General features: G+C 43.7%; 1 protein-coding gene across 1 annotated transcript; it reads right to left on the reverse strand.

Annotated features, from left to right (window-relative positions):
* Positions 1–324: 324 nt before the first annotated feature.
* LOC132382988 (heme-binding protein 1-like) lies at positions 325–18,000 on the reverse strand. The gene is made up of 4 exons (XM_059953640.1): positions 17,822–18,000; positions 12,639–12,777; positions 3,973–4,153; positions 325–927 (listed from the first exon to the last, which is right to left on the reverse strand). The coding sequence occupies exons 1-4, from the start codon at positions 17,897–17,899 to the stop codon at positions 720–722; spliced, it is 606 nt and encodes a 201-aa protein (XP_059809623.1). The 5' UTR covers positions 17,900–18,000; the 3' UTR covers positions 325–719.
* Positions 18,001–18,551: the final 551 nt, after the last annotated feature.

Raw genomic sequence — 18,551 nt, forward strand, 5'->3', positions numbered from 1 at the left:
CTGATTGTGCTCTTTCTGGTCCAAGGTTCGGCTTGGCATCAAACCCCCCTAACAAACCTTTACAGAGGTAGTGTTGGAAGCAGCTTGTTTAATTCGTTTTTTGCTTATGAGCTGCGACATGACCATGGTGCTGCTTCAGGTAAGTTTTTCATTGCAGCGCACGGTACACACGGTCGTGCACGTGATGATAAACTTGACTTTAACTGTATCCCCTTCCCCTCTTCCTGCTCCGTTTCCAAAGCGTTCCGGTGAGGGGGTAGATGTGCCTCCTCACACACTGCAAAGATAACATAATCGATACAAACAGAAGCCACAACACATCCATGCTTATGATAATAGTTTATTCTGAGGATTAGTTCAAAAGGGGAGTAGTGATCACAACAAAACTTTGCAAGTGAGTACATTTCACATAACTACTGCTTGAAAGGCAGTTTGCATTTCAGTGTTCTTGCTACTCACGACAAAGTTAATTATAAAAAGGATCTAGTGCTTTCAGAGAAGAGAATACACTTTTCTTGGGCTTTCACCAAGGAAAGGTATCGATTGTAACAAGAATTGATTATAGCTGATGTTTCGATGACAAACTCAGCCATCTTGATGAACCCTGAGGATTAGCTCTATTCAGTGAGACACTTCTCTCCCCCCATTCGGTGACCAATGATCTGTCTCAGCTTACCCCCCCCCCCCCCCCGGGACATCTCAAGGCACAGGAGCTCCACTCACTGTGAATTCGGCTGCACACCCAAACCCCCATCGTCCCTCTTCAAAAACCACACTTCATTCCTCCTGCCGATGGGCTTCATGGGAGGGTCATAGCCGACGCAGTAGTAGAAGTCGTGATGGTAGGGCACGGCATTGCCCAGCGCAGCCCGCAGCTTTGCCGCACACTCGACGAACTGGGCCTCTTTGGCGTAGCCACCGAACTGCCTGCAGGGACAAACAACAGGGGAGGAGTCTCTCCTGCGCACGAGGAGCTCAGCGGGTTATGGAGAGGAATAAACAGCCGCCATTTCAGGCCGAGACCCGTGAAATACCGTTGCCTCGGCAGCCGAGGGCAGCTGTCTACCACCGAGAAGCTCCTGGACCCTTCACAAACTCCCGGGGTCAGACACGGAGTGATTATTCCTCTACACCGCCCAACACACACTCCCTGTGTCAGACACAGAGTGAATCTCCCTCCACACCGTCACATCACACACTCCCGGGGTCAGACACAGAGAGATTATTCCTCTACACGGTACCATCAAACACTCCCGGGGTCAGCCACAGAGTGATTATTCCGCTACACCGCCCATCATGCGGTGTACATGCCAGTCACAGTTCTCCACAGGCACAGATCAGATTACAGTGCCTATAAAAAGTATCCAACCTCCTTGGAAGTCTTCGTGTTTTATTGTTTTACAACATTGAATCACAGTGGATTTAGTTTGGCTTTTTTGACACTGATCAACAGAAAAAGACTCTTTTGTGTCAAAGCAAAAACCAATCTCTACAAAGTATTCTAAATTATTTAGAAATGTAAAACACAAAATAATTGATTGCTAAGTATTCACCACCCACCCCCTTCAACATGACGCACCAAAACATCACTGGTGCAGCCAATTGCTTTTAGAAGTCACATAATTAGTTAAGGTATTAACTGGCTATATGTAAACCTGTGTGCAGTCAAGGTGTATCAATTGATTGTAGTAAAAATACACCCGTATCTGGAAGGTCCAACTGCTGGTGAGTCAGTATCCTGGCGAAAGCTACACCAGGCAAACAAAAGATCACTCCAAGCAACTCAACGAAAAGGTTATTTTAAAGTCAGGAGATGAATACAAGAGAATTTCCAAGTCACTGAATATCCCTTGGAACACAGTTAAATCAATCATCAAGAAGTGGAAAGGTTATGGCACAGCTGTAAATCTGCCCAGAGCAGGCTGTCCTCAAAAACTGAGTGACCGTGCAAGAAGGGGACTAGTTAAGGAGGTCACCAAGAGACCTGTGACAACTCTGGAGGAGTCACAAGCTTCAGTGGCTGAGATGGGAGAGACTGGGCATACAACAAATGTTGCCTGGGTGCTTCTCCAGTCACAGCTTTATGGGAGAGTGGCAAAGAGAAAGCTACTGTTGAAAAAAGCTCACATGAAATCTCAGCTAGAGTTTGCCAGGAGGCATGTGGAGACTCTGAAGTCAACTGGAAGAAAGTTCTCTGGTCTGATGAAGCCAAAATTAAGCTTTCTGGCCATCAGACTAAACTCTATGTTTGGTGTAAGCCAAACACCGCACATCATCAAAAACACACCATCCCTACCATGAAGCATGGTGGTGGCTGCATCATGCTGTGGGGATGCTTCACTGCAGCAGGCCCTGGAAGGCTTGTGAAGGTAGAGGGTAAAATCAATGCAGCAAAATACAGGGAAATTCTAGAGGAAAACCTGATGCAGTCTGCAAGAGAAATGCGGCTTGGGAGAAGATTTGTTTTCCAACAAGACAGTGACCCCAAGCATAAAGCCAAAGCTACACAGGAATGGCTTAAAAACAACAGTTAATCTCCTGTTGTGGCCAAGTCACAGTCCAGACCTCAATCCAATTGAGAATTTGTGGCTGGACTTGAAAAGGGCTGTTCACTCACCATCCCCACATGCAATCTGACAGAGCTTGAGCAGTTTTGTAAAGGAGAATGTGGAAAAATTGCAGAGTCTATATGTGCAAAGCTGATGGAGACCCATCCACACAGAGTCAAGGCTGTGATTGCTTCCAAAGGTGCATCTGCTAAATACTGACTTGAAGGGGGTGAGTAATTATGCAAACAATCATTTTGTGCTTTATATCTGTAATTAACCTTTGTAGAGATTACTTGTTTCTCCCTGAACATTTAAACATTAACTATATCTGACACGCATCTTCTCACCCAGGAAGGTGTTAAATCCTCCAACACTATTCTAGAGGGAAACTGTCTCTGAGATCCTGGGCTAATTTCATTTCATCAACCTACCACAGCTCAGCTTAGAACATAGAACATGGTCATTTACAGCACATTACAGGCCCTTTGACCCACAATATGGTAACGTATTCTAGAAACTGCCTAGAACCATCCTACCACATAGCCGTCTGTTTTTCTAAGCCCCGTGTACCTATCTAAGAGTCTCTCAAAAGGTCCTATTGTATCCACCCTCACCACCGTTACTGGCAGTGCATTCCATGTACCCACCATCTGCGTGAAAAACTTACTTCTAACATCTCCCTTGTGCCTACTTCCAAGCACCTGAAAACTAAACCCCCCCCCCCTCGTGTTTGCCACTTCAGCCCTGGGAAAAAGCCTCTGGCTATCCACACGATCAATACCCCTCATCATCTTGTACACCTCTGTCAGGTCACCTCTCTTCCTCCATCGCTCCAAGGAGAAAAGGCCGAGTTTGCTCAGCCTGTTCTCATCACTTTCACATTAATGCTTGTGGAGTCTTTCTGGAGATTAACTGGCTGTTGGTTCTAATGCCACTTGATTACTTGATTGGTTGTTAAGGGTACTGGGACATCCTGTGGTGAAAGGTGCTATGGGAACGCAGGTCTCCTCCATGCCCTGCTCGGGAAAAACTTCACCTCCTGCTCTGACCACTGGCTGGTAGGAGGTGGGCCAAAGCAGCCTCCTCCAGCCAACTGGGCCATCTGAGTGGGGGGGGGGGGGCAGAGGAGGCAGAGCATCTGTAGGTGTCCCTCGCCTTCTGGCACTGAGGGAGGGACTCCTCACATGCGATATGGCCGAACAGCCCGCCACCTCAAACCCAGATCCCTGGCATCACAGACAAGTGTAAGCCTGTCCCCATTTACCGACAGATGCTGGTGACCTCGGTAAGTGAGAAATCCCACCCAGTCCCTCCCCCTCCCCGGCTGAATTCCAGCCCCCCCCCCCCCCCCCCCAAGGCCAGTCGGACTGGAGACCAGCAGTCACGGCGCCGACCTGTTCAGCCATAATCCCCACCTACTCACGTTGAGTAGACCGTGAACTCCTCCAGCCGCTTGATCTCGATGCTCTCATCCGTTGGCTTGGGAGCGTTCTCCTGGAATTTGCTGGGGATGCGAACTTGGACCTCGATGGAGGGCTGCAGGCTGCCATCCTCACTTGGGTGGACTTTCATGCTGACCGGGGCAGTCATTCCTAACTGCAGACCTACGGAAGAGCAGTGGACGTTTAGACACTTAACCCCAGGCAGCTCGAGGCTGAACCTTCCCTTCTAACTCAGAAGAAGGACATCTTCCATTCAGGCTCCCAGAGCATTCCCACCAACCCCATTCTCCCAGAACATATTCTCTCCCACTGGGGTAACTTACCTGTAACCTACTGTCTCTCACCTTATGCTCCTACCTACCTACCTCCTTGGGAAAATTACTTACTCACTGCCCAGTACCGCACTGCAGCTTAGGACAGCGATGAAGGTCTTCTATCTCTGGCGGTGTCCATGGCTTCCTTCATCGTGTCAGTAGCTTCCTCTCGGTTTTCGTACTGTCTCCAAACCCAACGACAAGGTTGTGTGGTCCTCTTGGCGGTGGGGGAAATTACAGTGACCAACCAGCTCACCTTTGAGACGTGGAAAGAAACCAGAACAATTCTTCAAATCCATTGCAAGAACAGAAGAAAACGCGGCGGGGGGGAGTAGGCCACTCGGCTCCTCAAGACTGCGCTGCCTTTTGATATGGTCTTGGCCGATCTATTCTGGTCACAACTCTGTTACACTCCATAAGTGCAACCATCAGAGAGATAACGTCAGTCACCACAATTCCAAACTGATTCTACAAAACTACAGACCCACTTTGAGACTCTTTACAACTCCTGCTCTCAGTATTATCTTTCATTAGCACAGTTTGCCTTCCTTTGCACGTTGGCTATTTGCCAGTTTATGTAAGACTTTCCTCATACACTCTGTTCTGGAATTTTGCCCGCAGGAAAAGGAATCTCAAGGCAGCATACAGCTCAGGTTAAATATCACTGACAAATATCGTGCAATTTGCTGTTTTTGCACAGCAGTACAGTGCAAAGAAAGTGATGTGTTGTTCATGGGTTCAATGTCCTTTCAGTAATCGGATGGTAAAGGGGAGGAAGCTGTTCCTGTATCGCTGAGTGTGAGTCTTTAGACTCCTGTACTGTGATAATGAATTTTACTTTGAACTCCCCTTCTGTGCAGTTTCCAAGGTCCTCAGCTCCTTGATCCAAATATTTATTGATCTCAACCTTAAATAAATCTCCGAGGCAGAGAATTCCAGGGATTCACCACCGTCTTTATCCCCCAATTATTAATTATTTATTTATTAAATTTTAGAGATTACAAAGAATAAATGTGATGATAAAATAGTAAGAAAAATAATATTAACCCTCCCCCCCCCTTAACCCTTATCTAAAGAAAGAAAAAAAAAAGAAAGAGTGCCTGGATATCGGAGGATCCCCACATGCTCCATGGAGTTCAAAATAATTTTGATATTTATTTTTACTTTCCCCAATTACTTTATAATTTTATCTTCAAAGGATCTATGTATTTAATCCTATCTTTTGTAAGTATGGGAACCAAATTTTCAAAAATATATCATATTCATTTCTTAGATTATACTTAATTTTTTCAAGTGGAATACAATTATGTATTTCATTATTCCAATGATCCATAGTTAAATATAAATCAGATTTCCAAGTAACTGCGATAACTTTTTTGGCTACTGCCAATGCAATTTTTATAAGTTTTTTCTGATACGTATTCAATTTAAGTTTCTTATTGTCCCTTCAATGTCTCCTAATAAAAATAATATTGGATTATGTGGGAGTTGTACTCCAGTAATTTGTTCCAATAAAAGTCTTAGATTTATCCAAAATGGTTGAATTTTATAACAAGACCAAGTAGAATGAAAAAAAGTACCAATTTCTTGATTACATCAAAAACATTGGTCAGACATATTTAAATTTAATCTATTTATTTTCTGTGGTGTTATATATAATTGATGTAAAAAATTATATTGTATTAATCTAAGTCGAACATTTATTGTATTTCTCATACTATCAGAACATAATCTCGACCAGTTTCTTCCATCAATTTTAACATTCAAATCAGATTCCCATTTTTGTCTTGATTTATGAATTCCTGATTTAATTGTCTGATTTTGAATCAAATTATACATACAAGATGTAAATTTTTTAATTTTTCCTTTCTGAATTAATATTTCTATTTCACTAGGTTTTGGTATCAACATTGTTTGACCCAGCTTTTCTCGTAAATAGGCTTTTAATTGAAAATAACAGAAAAGAGTGTTACTTGATATTTTATATTTATTTTTTAATTGATCAAACGACATCAATATACCTCTTTCAAAACAATCACCTATATATTTAATCCCATTTTGGAACCAATTATGTAAAAGTTTATTATCCATTGTAAAAGGAATAAGCCTATTTTGAATTAAAGTTCTTTTTGCTAATAAAGATTTTTTTATCTCATCGTCCATATTTACCTTATTCCATAAATCAATCAAGTGTTTTAATATAGGAGATTCTTTTTTTCCCGTATCCATTTGGATTCCCATTTATATATGAAATCTTCTGGTATATTTTCTCCTATCTTAGCTAATTCTATTCTAATCCATGCCGGTTTTTCTTCTTCAAAAAAAGACGCAATAAATCTAAGTTGATTTGCTTTATAATAATTCTTAAAATTTGGAAGTTGTAACCCTCCTAAATCAAATTTCCATGTCAATTTTTCCAATGATATTCTTGACATTTTTCCTTTCCAAAGAAATTTCCTTACATATTTATTCAGTTCTTGAAAAAACTTCTGAGGTAATTGTATTGGTAAAGTTTGAAATAAATATTGCAATCTAGGAAATATATTCATTTTTACAGCATTAACTCTACCTATTAATGTTATTGGTAACATCATCCATTTATCAAGATCCTCTTTTATTTATTTTAATAATGGCAAATAATTTTGTTTATATAAATTTTTTACATCATTATCAACTCTAATACCTAAATATTTTATCCCGTTTATTGACCATCGAAATTGAGTTACTAATCGACATTGATTATAATTTCCTTTGGTAAGGGGTAAAATTTCACTTTTATCCCAATTTACTTTATACCCTGATACTTTCCCATATTCTTCCAATCTAAAAGATAATCTTTGCAAAGATTGCAATGGGTTTGTTAAATAAATCAAAACATCATCAGCAAATAAATTAATCTATATTCTTCTTGATTAACTCTAAAGCCCCCAATGTCTGAATCTGTTCTAATTAATTCAGCTAATGGTTCTATTGCCAATACAAATAAAGCAGGTGATAATGGGCAGCCTTGTCTAGTTGACCTGGTTAAGCAAAATGGTGTTGAAATCTGACTATTTGTAACTACTTTAGCTTGAGGATTAGTATTTAAAGTTTTAATCCATTGTATAAAAGATTTTCCTAACTCATATTTTTCCAATACCTTAAATAAAAAATCCCATTTCAATCTATCAAATGCTTTTTCTGCATCCAAAGCAACTGCCGCACTCATTTCCTCTCTTTTTTGTGCCAAATTAATTATACTAGGTAACCGGATTATATTATCCATTGATTGTTTTTAATAAAACCTGTTTGATCCATATGTATTAATTTTGGTAAATATTTAGATACTCTATTAGATAAAATTTTTGCTAGTATTTTATAATTTGTATTCAACAAAGAAATAGGCCTATATGATGTTGGTTTTAAAGGATCTCTATCTTTTTTTGGCAATACAGTTATGATCGCTGTATAAAAAAGATTGTGGGAGTTTATGCATTCTTTCCACTTGGTATATTAATTCCATAAAAGGAGGAATTAATAAATCTTTAACATTTTTTATAAAATTCAGGAGGAAAACCATCTTCTCCTGGGGATTTATTACTCTGAAGTGATCCTAAAGCTTCTTCAACCTCTTTTAATGTAAAGGGCCTATCTAATCCTTTCTGTTCTTCCAAATTTAATTTTGGAAGGGTTATTTGTGATAAAAATTTATCTATCTCAGCAATCTTATTTTGTGATTTTGATTGAAATAGTTCAGTATAAATTTTTTTTAAAGTTTCATTAATTTCTAAAGGCTTATAAGTAACCTTATTTACACTTGTTCTAATTGCATTTATTGTTTTAGAAATCTGTTCTGTTTTCAACTGCCAAGCAAGAATTTTATGTGATCTTTCACCTAATTCATAATATTTCTGTTTTCTCATAATTACTTTTTCTGTACGATATGTCTGGAGTGTATTATATTGTAGTTTTTTATTAACAAGTTGTCTTTGTTTTTCTTCTGTCATATATCTTTGAGATTCTTTTTCTAACTTTATGATATCTTTTTCCAATTGATCTATTTCTACTGCTTATTCCTTCTTAATTTTAGATGTATAACATAATCTGACCCCTTAAATATGCTTTCATCACTTCCCATAATACAATTTTATCCTCAACTGAATGTAGATTTGTATCCAAAAAAAATTGAATTTTTTTCATAAAATCACAAAAATCTTGACGTTTTAATAAAATTGAATTAAATCTCCATCTATAAATCAATTCCTCCTTATCCATGTTGCGAATAATAAGAACACAACATTACCCCCCCCCATTTTACGGGTCATGGCAATCGCCATGATTGTACATGTGAAACTCGCAGCTATCGATCAGGAGCTCCCCCAGCTCCCCTGCAAAAAAAAAAATTAGTGAAGAAAAAAAAGAAAATAATTATTGTCTCTATTCCCAATTAATACTCCTTGACTATTCTTTTTTCCTTATAAATGTCCATCAAGTCCAACCTTGTTTCAGTCTTCATCATTAGTCCATTTCATTTCTATAATTCTTTACTGCTCTTCATGGACATCAGGTAATTCTTGTACAAATTTCTCCACTTTCCGGTAGTCAACAAAAAAACTTCTTTCTTCGTTATCCAGGAAAATGATCAATTTTGCTGGGTAGCTCAATAAAAATTTATAGCCCTTTTCCCATAAAGATTTTTTCACTGGATTAAATTCCTTCCACCTCTTCAGAAGATTGTAACTTATGTCTGGATTAAAAAAAAAACTCTTTTCCCTTCTATTATCAACGGCCCATTTCTCTTTTTAGCACCTTGAGTAGCTGCCTTCAAGATCATTTCTTTATCTTGGTACCTTAAGCATTTTATCAAAATTGATCTTGGATTTTGATCCTGTTGAGGGTCTTAAAGCTCTGTGTGCTCTTTCAATTTCAATTACCTGACTTCCTTCTTTCATTTCCAAAATTTTCAGAATCCATTCTTGAAAGAATTTTATTGGATTTTCTCCCTCTGTACCTTCCATAAGACCAACAATTTTAATATTATTTCGTCTACTAGAGTACTCAAGCGCATCTATTTTTTCCAACATCCCTTTTCTTTCTGCTGTCCAGGCAAGATTATTGTCTTCTATCTTATCTATTCTTTCCGTGTTTTCTTCCACTTTTACTTCCATCTCTTTAACTTTATTATCCATCTTCTTTTGTTTTTCCACCACATTATCGAGTTTATTCTGCATCCTTCTTATATCTGTTCTTACAGCTTTTAATTAATTCGTCATATATATCAGGATATCTTTTATGTCTCCTTTAATCTCTTCCTTCTTTTCCTCTTCATCTTCCACTGAATTTCCCAAAGAATCTGTTTCTACTTCCGATTCACTTCCAATTTCACTTCCAGCCGTAGTTGGGATTTGTATTTTTGTTAATATCTGTTTATGCATACTTCCGCGCATGCGTTGTTCTTGCCGTTTCTTCTTAGAGACCGCCGACATTGCTGCAACTTCCTGTCCCGCATCATCAGAAGTGCCATGCACTTCACCGGGAGGAGATCCAACTTGAGTCCGAGGCTTTGCCAAGATGGTTAGGCCTTTTTCCCCGCCAATTTGCGCAGTCTTTGAAGTAGTAGCTTTCTTCTGTTTCGGTTTAGGAGCCATATCAAAAGATAATCCTGAGTTGCTTATAAATAGTTAATAGGTATTTGTTAACTCTTCTTCATTTAAACCCTATTTCATTACTTTTTACGAGGGAGCTGGATTCCCAACGTCTCGATCCTATGTCATCACGTGACGCCCCCCACCACTGTCTGAGAAAAGAAACTTCTACACAGCTCGGTTTTAAATGACCAAAATCTCACTTTGTAGCCTCACCCCTGACTTGTGAACTTGTGACAAGGGGGAATCATCTCAACTCTGCCCTGTCAGCCCCCCCCCCCATTAGGATCTCATCAGATTACCAGCCCCTGCAAAATACAGACTCAAACAGTCTAGCCCCTCTTGGATAAGAGTTCATAGTTTCACTCCCTCGTAATCTACTGATCTGTTCCAGTCCTACCATCCGATGTCAAAAAAAAACTTGGGGCTGGTGGAAATCAGAGGGCCAGAAATGGGGGAATATCAATCATCCGAGATAAACTAGCGGCCTTACGACGGGCCCCCATGGATAAAATCAAAATGGCCTGGGAGCAGGATTTAAATATCTCCTTATCTGAGGAGAGCTGGGATTCAGTTCTCAAATCGGTTAACTCAACCTCTCTTTGTGCTCGCCACTGCCTTTTACAGTTTAAGATTGTTCAGAGCCCATATGTCTAAATCTAAACTATCTCGATTCTACCCTAGCGTTAGTCCGCTCTGTGATAAATGCAAGAGGGGCGTGGCCTCTCTCATCCATATGTACTGGTTCTGTCCTAGCTTGGAGAAATTCTGGAAAGATGTCTTCACTACGTTATCGTGTATTCTGAATCAGCACCTAGAACCAAACCCCTTAATTGCTCTGTTTGGTTTTTGGGGCGAGACAGATTTATGTCTGGGTCCGACCAAATGCCGAATATTATCCTTTGCCTCTCTCCTGGCTAGACGCTTGATCCTCCTCAGATGGAGAGATGCTGCCCCACCCACTCATGCTCAATGGCTTAACGACATCATGGCCTGTTTGGACCTCGAAAAATTCATTATTCAGTTCTCAATTCAGATCTAAAGTTCCATAAGGTCTGGGGACCTTTTATCGAGTACTTTCATAACCTTCCTCTTGACTAGGGTTTTTTTTTTCTTTTCGGTCCCTTGCTTTCAGCTCCTTTTTTTTTCTGTTAGAAGGCATTATTACCCTCTGTTGCTGAGTGTATTCACAGTCTGGGAGTTTGGCTGTCCTGACTTATACTCTCTATATTGTGTTGTGGTTGGTCTGGAGTTGCTGTTGTTTTTTCTTGTGTTGTGGGGCTTGGGGGGGACACTAAGCTTACTTGTCTTTAATTTAGGTGTTTTTTTTTTGCTAAATTCTCTTCCTTTGTAACATATTGTTATTGTATGCTTAATTTTGCACTGTTTTAATGTTCCTCATTTGGATTTGGGGTTTTTAATTTGTAAAATGTTTTGAAAAACTAATAATAAAAAATAAAAAAAAAAGAAATGGGGGAAGACAGAAAGGAATTTGTACGTTTAAGTGCAATAACACAGAGTGCAGTGTCCAGCAGTCTCTGCCTCCTTCCCTGTCCTATCTTCTGCCTTTAAATATCACACGGTGTGTAACGACAGAGACATCCTGACCTGAAACATCAGCTGACCCACTGAGTTCCTCCAGCAGATTTTTTATTTTGATGTTGGGGTGGTCTGGCTGGCAGACGTTTCATCACCAGTCGAGGTGACGTCCTCAGTACGTAGTCGTTGGTGTTTCTCCCTGGGAGTGCTCGCGTTTATATCGGTCCTGATTGCTACTGCTTCAGTTAGCCTTTGAGTTCCATTGGCTTGCGTTTCTTTGGCATTTAGGGGTTTGTATGATAAGTTTGTTTACAGAGTTATCAGAAGGGAACCATGCTTCTAAAAATCCCTGTGCCTGCCTTGTAGTTGCCCGCTCCAGATCCCAGCGTCTGCGGCCTCCTTTGCCTCCAGTTCGAAGTGTCCCTCCATCTCTGATCAGAAGCCCCGATTCCCCTGCCTTTATTTTATCACTGGCCACAGTATCTACGGCTCATGGCTCAGTACAGGCCCTTCAGCCCACAAGGCTATGCCGACCTTTTAACCTACTCTAAGACCAACCAAGTCCTTTCCTCCCATGTAGCCCTCCATTTTCCTATCATCCACGTGCCTAGGGGTTTCTTAAATGCCCCTAATGTATCTGCCTCTACGTACAGGGCGTTCTGAGTGGAGGGAAGTTTAGGAGAGATGTCAGAGGTCCCTTATTCCTAACCCTAACCTCCACATCTCTCTGTTGGGCATATCCCAACAAACTTTGACTCATATTGCCACAAACTCTGGCCCAGCCATGCTGCCAGGGCCCCCTTATCCCTTCCAAGCCCTCACCTCCATCCCTGAACCTTACCCTTAACCCCAACCTCCACACCCCTCTACCGGCCTGCGCTCCTAGACCCACCAGGAACCCCTCTCCCCTCCGTCCCCCAACATACTGCCAGGGGTGGTGGTAGAGTTTGCTACATCAGGGACACTTAAAGAGACCCTCAGATAGGAACATGGATGAAAGAAAACTGGTGGGTTGTGGGCTGTGTAGGAGGGAAGGGTTAGATTGATGGTGGAGTGTCAGCACCTCGTGGGTCAAAGGGTCGGTACTGTTCGATGGGTCGAAGTTGCTGTTTTGTGGCTGTAGTCACTGGGATGGGGCGAATACAGGGCGAAGTTCCATTCTCCCAATACCTCCTTCATTGCTCCCTCCGACGTATTTGAGCAGCTTCACCGCACCTTCGCCCGAGCTCTCGTCGAATGGTTTTCCAGTGATGGTGACAGTGGCGTAGTTGCCAGGGTCATACCTCCTCTCCTCATAGTCCAGCTCTCCCTGTGGGGAAAGTCGAAGGGCAGAATAAAACTCAGTCAGGAAAGGGTCAGATCAAGACATTCATACACTCAAAGACAGTAACTGGCGATCTCTGCCGTCATCTTTGGTCTGTCTCGTATCTTTACAGCTCTCACACAGCACGTAACAACTCATTAAAACAGAACGCTTGTAATTCCCGTGTGAATTTGACACCTCACAGGATTTCAATTGAACTTGAACACATTTTCCTTTGGTTTTTACATTGCACCATTAACTCTTAGGGGCAGCACTGTAGCAAAGCTGTTGGCACAACACTACTACAGCGCCGCTGTCTGTGTGGAGTTTGCGCGCTCTCCCTGTGACCATGTGCTCCCTGTGACCGGGTGCTTTGGTTTCTTCCCACTTGCCAAAGATGTTCAGCCAATTGGTCACAAGGGAGTAATTGGACGGTGCAGGCTCGTTGGCCCAAAGGACCTGTTACAGTGCGATATCTCCAAATAAGACCATAAACTCAGTAATTACACTCTGTTAACTATCAATTACTCTATTACCCTTTGTCACCCTTGGACTGTAAAGGCCTCTTACTCTCTATAATTTGTTTTATTAATTGACTTTTCCTTAGGAAGGGTATCAGGCTTTAAATCTCCTCTGACATCAGAGTTTACCTTCGCACGATCATCGGAAAGCTCTTTGCTTCAACGCATCTAACATGAAAGCCAGTCTACGCTCTGCCTCAGTACCTTCAAATCCTATCCCAGAGGAGGGAGAGTGAGGATCTGGCTGAGGATCTCAACAACTCAACAACTCACTCAATGTCAGCAAGACCAAGGAGCTGATTATTGACTTCAGGAGAAGGAAATCAGAAGTCCACAGGCCAGCCTTCACTGTGGGAGCAGGGGTGGAGAGAGTCAGCCACTTGAAATTCCTCGGTGTTAACATATAGCGGACCTGTCTGGACAGTCTAAGTGAAATTACGATAAAAGCACGGCAATTCCTCTACTTCCTTAGAAGTTTGCGAAGAATTGGCATAACTTTGCCAAACTTCTACAGATGTGTGGTGAGAGTATATTATCAAGGTGGATCATGGCCTGGTCTGTGTATGTGCACAGAAGATACTACAAAAAAGTAGTGGATACGGCACAGCCCATCACGGGTAAAGCCCTCCCCACTATTGAGCACATCTACATGCAGCATCCGTCATCGGGGACCCCCCACCCAGGCCATGCTCCCTTCCTGCTACTGCCACCAGGAAGAAGGTACAGGAGCCTCAGGACTCACCCCACCAGGTTCAGGAACAGTTATTACCCCTCAACCATCAGGCTTTTGAACCAAAGGGGATAAATTCACTCAACGTTCTGAGTAGGCATGTGGATATGAGGAGGATGGAGTGATATGGACATGGTGTAGGTAGGAGGGATTAGTGTTTGGGTGTTTTTGATTTGCTTTTAGCTGGTTCAGCACAACATTGTGGGCCGAATGGCCTGTTCCTGTGCTGTACTGTTCTGTGTTCTAACAGAACGACGGCCACATCCACCCCTCAAGGACTGCAGCAGATCAAGAAGGCAGCTCACCCGCCATCTTCTCACAGGCAACTGAGCAATTAAACACTGGCTCAGCGTGCGAAACCCACATCGCTTGGATGGGAATCACCGTAGCACACCGAGTCTGAAAACCTTTTGCTTGTGGGCTATCAGATGGACCATTCCCTCCCTACACGATGCTGAGATACATCCCAGAATGCGCTGGGACACATCATCGATGATGTAACCTGGGGTCATCGGGTGTTTCAGGTCTTTCCACATCAGACACCCTCACCCGGGTGACCCAGCCGGGGTAACATAGAACAGTACAGGAAGACAGGCCATTCAGCCCACAATGTAGTGCTGAACCAGCTTAAAAACAAATCAAAAAACCCAAACACTAATCCCTCCTCCCTACACAATGTCCTTATCCCTCCACCTTCCTCACATCCATGTGCCTATCCAAACACTAATCCCTCCTCCCTACACAATGTCCTTATCCCTCCACCTTCCTCACATCCTTGTGCCTGTCCAAACACTAATCCCTCCTCCCTACACAATGTCCTTATCCCTCCACCTTCCTCACATCCTTGTGCCTGTCCAAACGTCTCTGAAAAGCCTTTCGTAAACAAGAGGAGACCTGCAGATGCTGGAAATCTGAGCAACACACACCAGATGCTGGAGGAGCTCAGCAGGCCAGGCAGCACCTCTGGAAAAGAGTAAACGGATGACGTTTCAGGCCGAGACCCTTCACCAGAGTCTTGAAAGCCTCCAATGTATTTGCTTCTACCACCGTACCAGGTAGCGATCCCACCACTCTCTGAGTAAAAGAAGTTACCTTTAGTCTGTCACCAAACAATTGATACAAGAGCGCACAATCATCACAGTGATATTTGATTCTGCGCTTCGCACTCCCTGAAGTACAAATCGAAGTAAATATAATAAAAATTTAAATTATAAATTGTAATTAGAAAATTATGAAAAACCTCTCACATCCCTCTGAACATTCAATCCATGCCCTCTTGTACTAGACATTTCAACCCTGCACAACAGTTATTCTTTATTGGTGCCTCTCACAATCTTGTAGAGCTCTGTCAGATCTCCCCAGCAGCACTGGTCCATGGGTCTCACCTCTTGATTCACGGCTATCTGGAGGCTCGCTCGTCAGCCTCCGTGACGCTCCCGATGGCTGTTCTCTTTACAGTCCTGAAATGTCAAGGAGAGAGGAGGTTCTGCACAGTGGGCAGCCAGCAGAACCTCTACACCCCACCTCTATAGGCCCTCCACTCCTGCTCTGCCAGCTCCTGGTACTTGATTTTTTTAACGTTCAAATGCTTCCCCAATCCGGTCTTCCCAAGGCACTGTCAGTTTTACTGTGACCTCCTGCTTCGAAGGTTCTGACAGAGTGACCATGTCAGGCCTCGGGGATGATGATGCGATGAAGTTGGGGAGCTTTAATTGTTTGTAAAGATCAACTTTCAGTTACCAAACACCACAGCAAGCCAGCCTGCTGGTGGAGGCTGAGGCTAGTCTCCAGCCTGTTCCCAATGTTGGGGGAGTCCAGAACCAGAGGCCACAGTTTAAGAATAAGGGGTAGGCCATTTAGAACGGAGTTGAGGAAAAACTTTTTCACCCAGAGAGTGGTGGATCTGTGGAATGCTCTGCCTCAGAAGGCAGTGGAGGCCAATTCTCTGGATGCTTTCAAGAAAGAGTTAGATAGAGCTCTTAAAGATAGCGGGATCAAGGGATGGGGAGAGGGCAGGAACGGGGTACTGATTGTGGATGATCAGCCATGATCACAGTGAATGGCGGTGCTGGCTCGAAGGGCTGAATGGCCTACTCCTGCACCTGCTGTCTTTACGAAGTAAACACAGAGGAAAACAGAACATACTGTTGTATTTACAGAGAGAGCGCAGAGTAGGTAGACAATTAGAGTGATAGTTAGACTGGGAGATCATCCAGTGGAGGTCTGTTCAAGAGCGGTGCAGAGACTGTTCTAGAACCTGGTGGTTCCCTGGTCCTGGAGGTACATTTAAAGGGGTATTGGATTTGGTGGCAGGGATAGGTCAAGGCGGAGTGGGGGAACAGGTGGGGCAGGCAGATTGGGTGACCGGTCAGTAAAGACTGAGGGACTGGCGGTCACAGAGGGGTCAGAACCAGCGGGTGGGTGAGCGGACCAGACTGCCAATGGAAGGGGCAGGGTAGTGAGTCACCGAGGAGTCGGGAGTGGGATGGTCCGACCGGTGAGGGCCTGTGGTTGAGGAGGGGGTACAGAGCGGGGGGGGGGTACCCGTGATTGGAAGGAATGCGATGGAGGGTTTGGGAGGGACAAAACGAACCAGCGAGGGGACAGGGCAGAAAGTTCTCTGCCATTGTGTGGCGCACTACCGCCTCCTGCCGACACTTCCCGGGATACCAGCTCCCGCAAATTAATCATTAGTTTATGCAACTTTATGCCTGACTTCCCCGCACAACAGCCGCCGGAGAATTGTTGTGCAGAATTAATGACTTCCCTTCCCCCTTTCTGCAGTCTCTTGTGCCCTCCACCCCACTGCTGACTTGGGGGGGAGGGGCTGGCGCGGCGACAAGGGGCCGAGCGGTCTTTCCGGCCAGGAAGAGTGTGGGCAGGGGATCAAGTCAAGGCACCTCAAGTGCTGTGGATGGAAGCGGCAGAACTAAGGGCAAATCAAAAGACTTTGCCCCTCCTGTGTTTCGGAGTCCGGGTCAGGTCGAGGGAGAGGCCCAATTCACGCACCATCAGCAAGTCTGGCTCTACTCCGGAATTCCGCTCCAGCAGAATCCTGATAAAGGGTCTCGGCCCGACTGGACCCTTTTCCACAGATTCTGCCTGACCTGCTGAGCTCCTCCGGCATTTTGCGTGTGTTGCACTTTCGGATCACGGGTCACGCAGCCACAGACACAGGGAACACACAAAGTCCAACAGCAGCTGCTCGTTCACGCGGATTCATTTTGCAATACGGGTTGGACAATAGAGGGAATTTTTTTTTAAATGCCGTAAATCTAAGAATAGAACAAGGAAATGCCAGGACAGGAAAACAGCCTCTGCGGAGAGAGGAAAAACTAAGATTCATGTCCGCGACCTCTACGAAACTTTAACCCTGTTTCTCCCCACAGACCTGCTGGGTGTGGGTAGCATTTTATTTTTGCTGTGGTTTACCGGGGGGCTTTTGTCCGTCCTCCCGTCCCTGCTCCCCACCCAATTTATTCCTGGCTCCCCCAGAGGGCTGCGAAGGTGAAGCGGATTCCAGCCTCTCGCCGTGTGAGGGGGTATACACACACACACACACACACACACACACAGCAAAACGAAGCGATCCCCTGCCCACACTCTTCCTGGTCGGAAAGACCGCTCGGCCCCTTGTCACCGCTCCAGCCCCCCCCCCCCCCCCCAGTCAGCAGTGGGGTGGAGGGCACAAGAGACTGCAGAAAGGGGGAAGGGAGGTCATTAATTCTGCACAACAATTCTCCGGCGGCTGTTGTGCGGGCAAGTCAGTAACATCGGCAGGACAGTCGATGCGACTTACCTTGGTGCCTGAGCTGACAGTGTGACAGGGTCTGTGTTCAGTCTGGCTGAACAGTGAGTTTTTTATCATCCCAAACATAGCTGAACCCCCCGAACTTGCAACACCACTCAACTCGGAACACACACTCTATCAGCGCAAGCGTACTTCGCTCCACAATTGATTGCACAAACTATAACTTAATGGAAACAAACCGATTCTGCTCATTGCAAGGGATGGGAGGAGCCTCGCCCTGACCCCGAATTAGTACCAGGGTAAAGGTCAAACCGTCAGAAAGGCCAGTCTTTGAACGAAATAAAAATCAGCATTTGCAAATTTTAAAAAAAGCATTATGAAGGATCCCGCGCACCCCTCATACAAACTCTTCTCCCTCCTGCCGTCTGGGAAAAGGCTCCGAAGCATTCGGGCTCTCACAACCAGACTGTGTGAGTTTCTTCCCCCAAGCTATCAGACTCCTCAATACCCAGAGCCTGGACTGACACCTTACTGCCCCATTATTTTGTTTATTACTTATTGTAATGCCTGCACTGTTTTGTGCACTTTATACAGCCCTGGTTAGGTCTGTAGTCCAGTGTAGTTTTTTTCTGTGTTTTTTTTTTACGTAGTTCAGTCTAGTTTTTTGTACTGTGTTATGTAACACCATGGTCCTGAAAAACGTTGTCTCATTTTTACAATGCACTGTACCAGCAGTAATGGTCGAAATGACAATAAAAGTGACGACTTGAAAGTGGTC

Source organism: Hypanus sabinus, chromosome 29 (genome assembly GCF_030144855.1).
Source record: "Hypanus sabinus isolate sHypSab1 chromosome 29, sHypSab1.hap1, whole genome shotgun sequence".
NCBI lineage: Eukaryota > Metazoa > Chordata > Chondrichthyes > Myliobatiformes > Dasyatidae > Hypanus > Hypanus sabinus.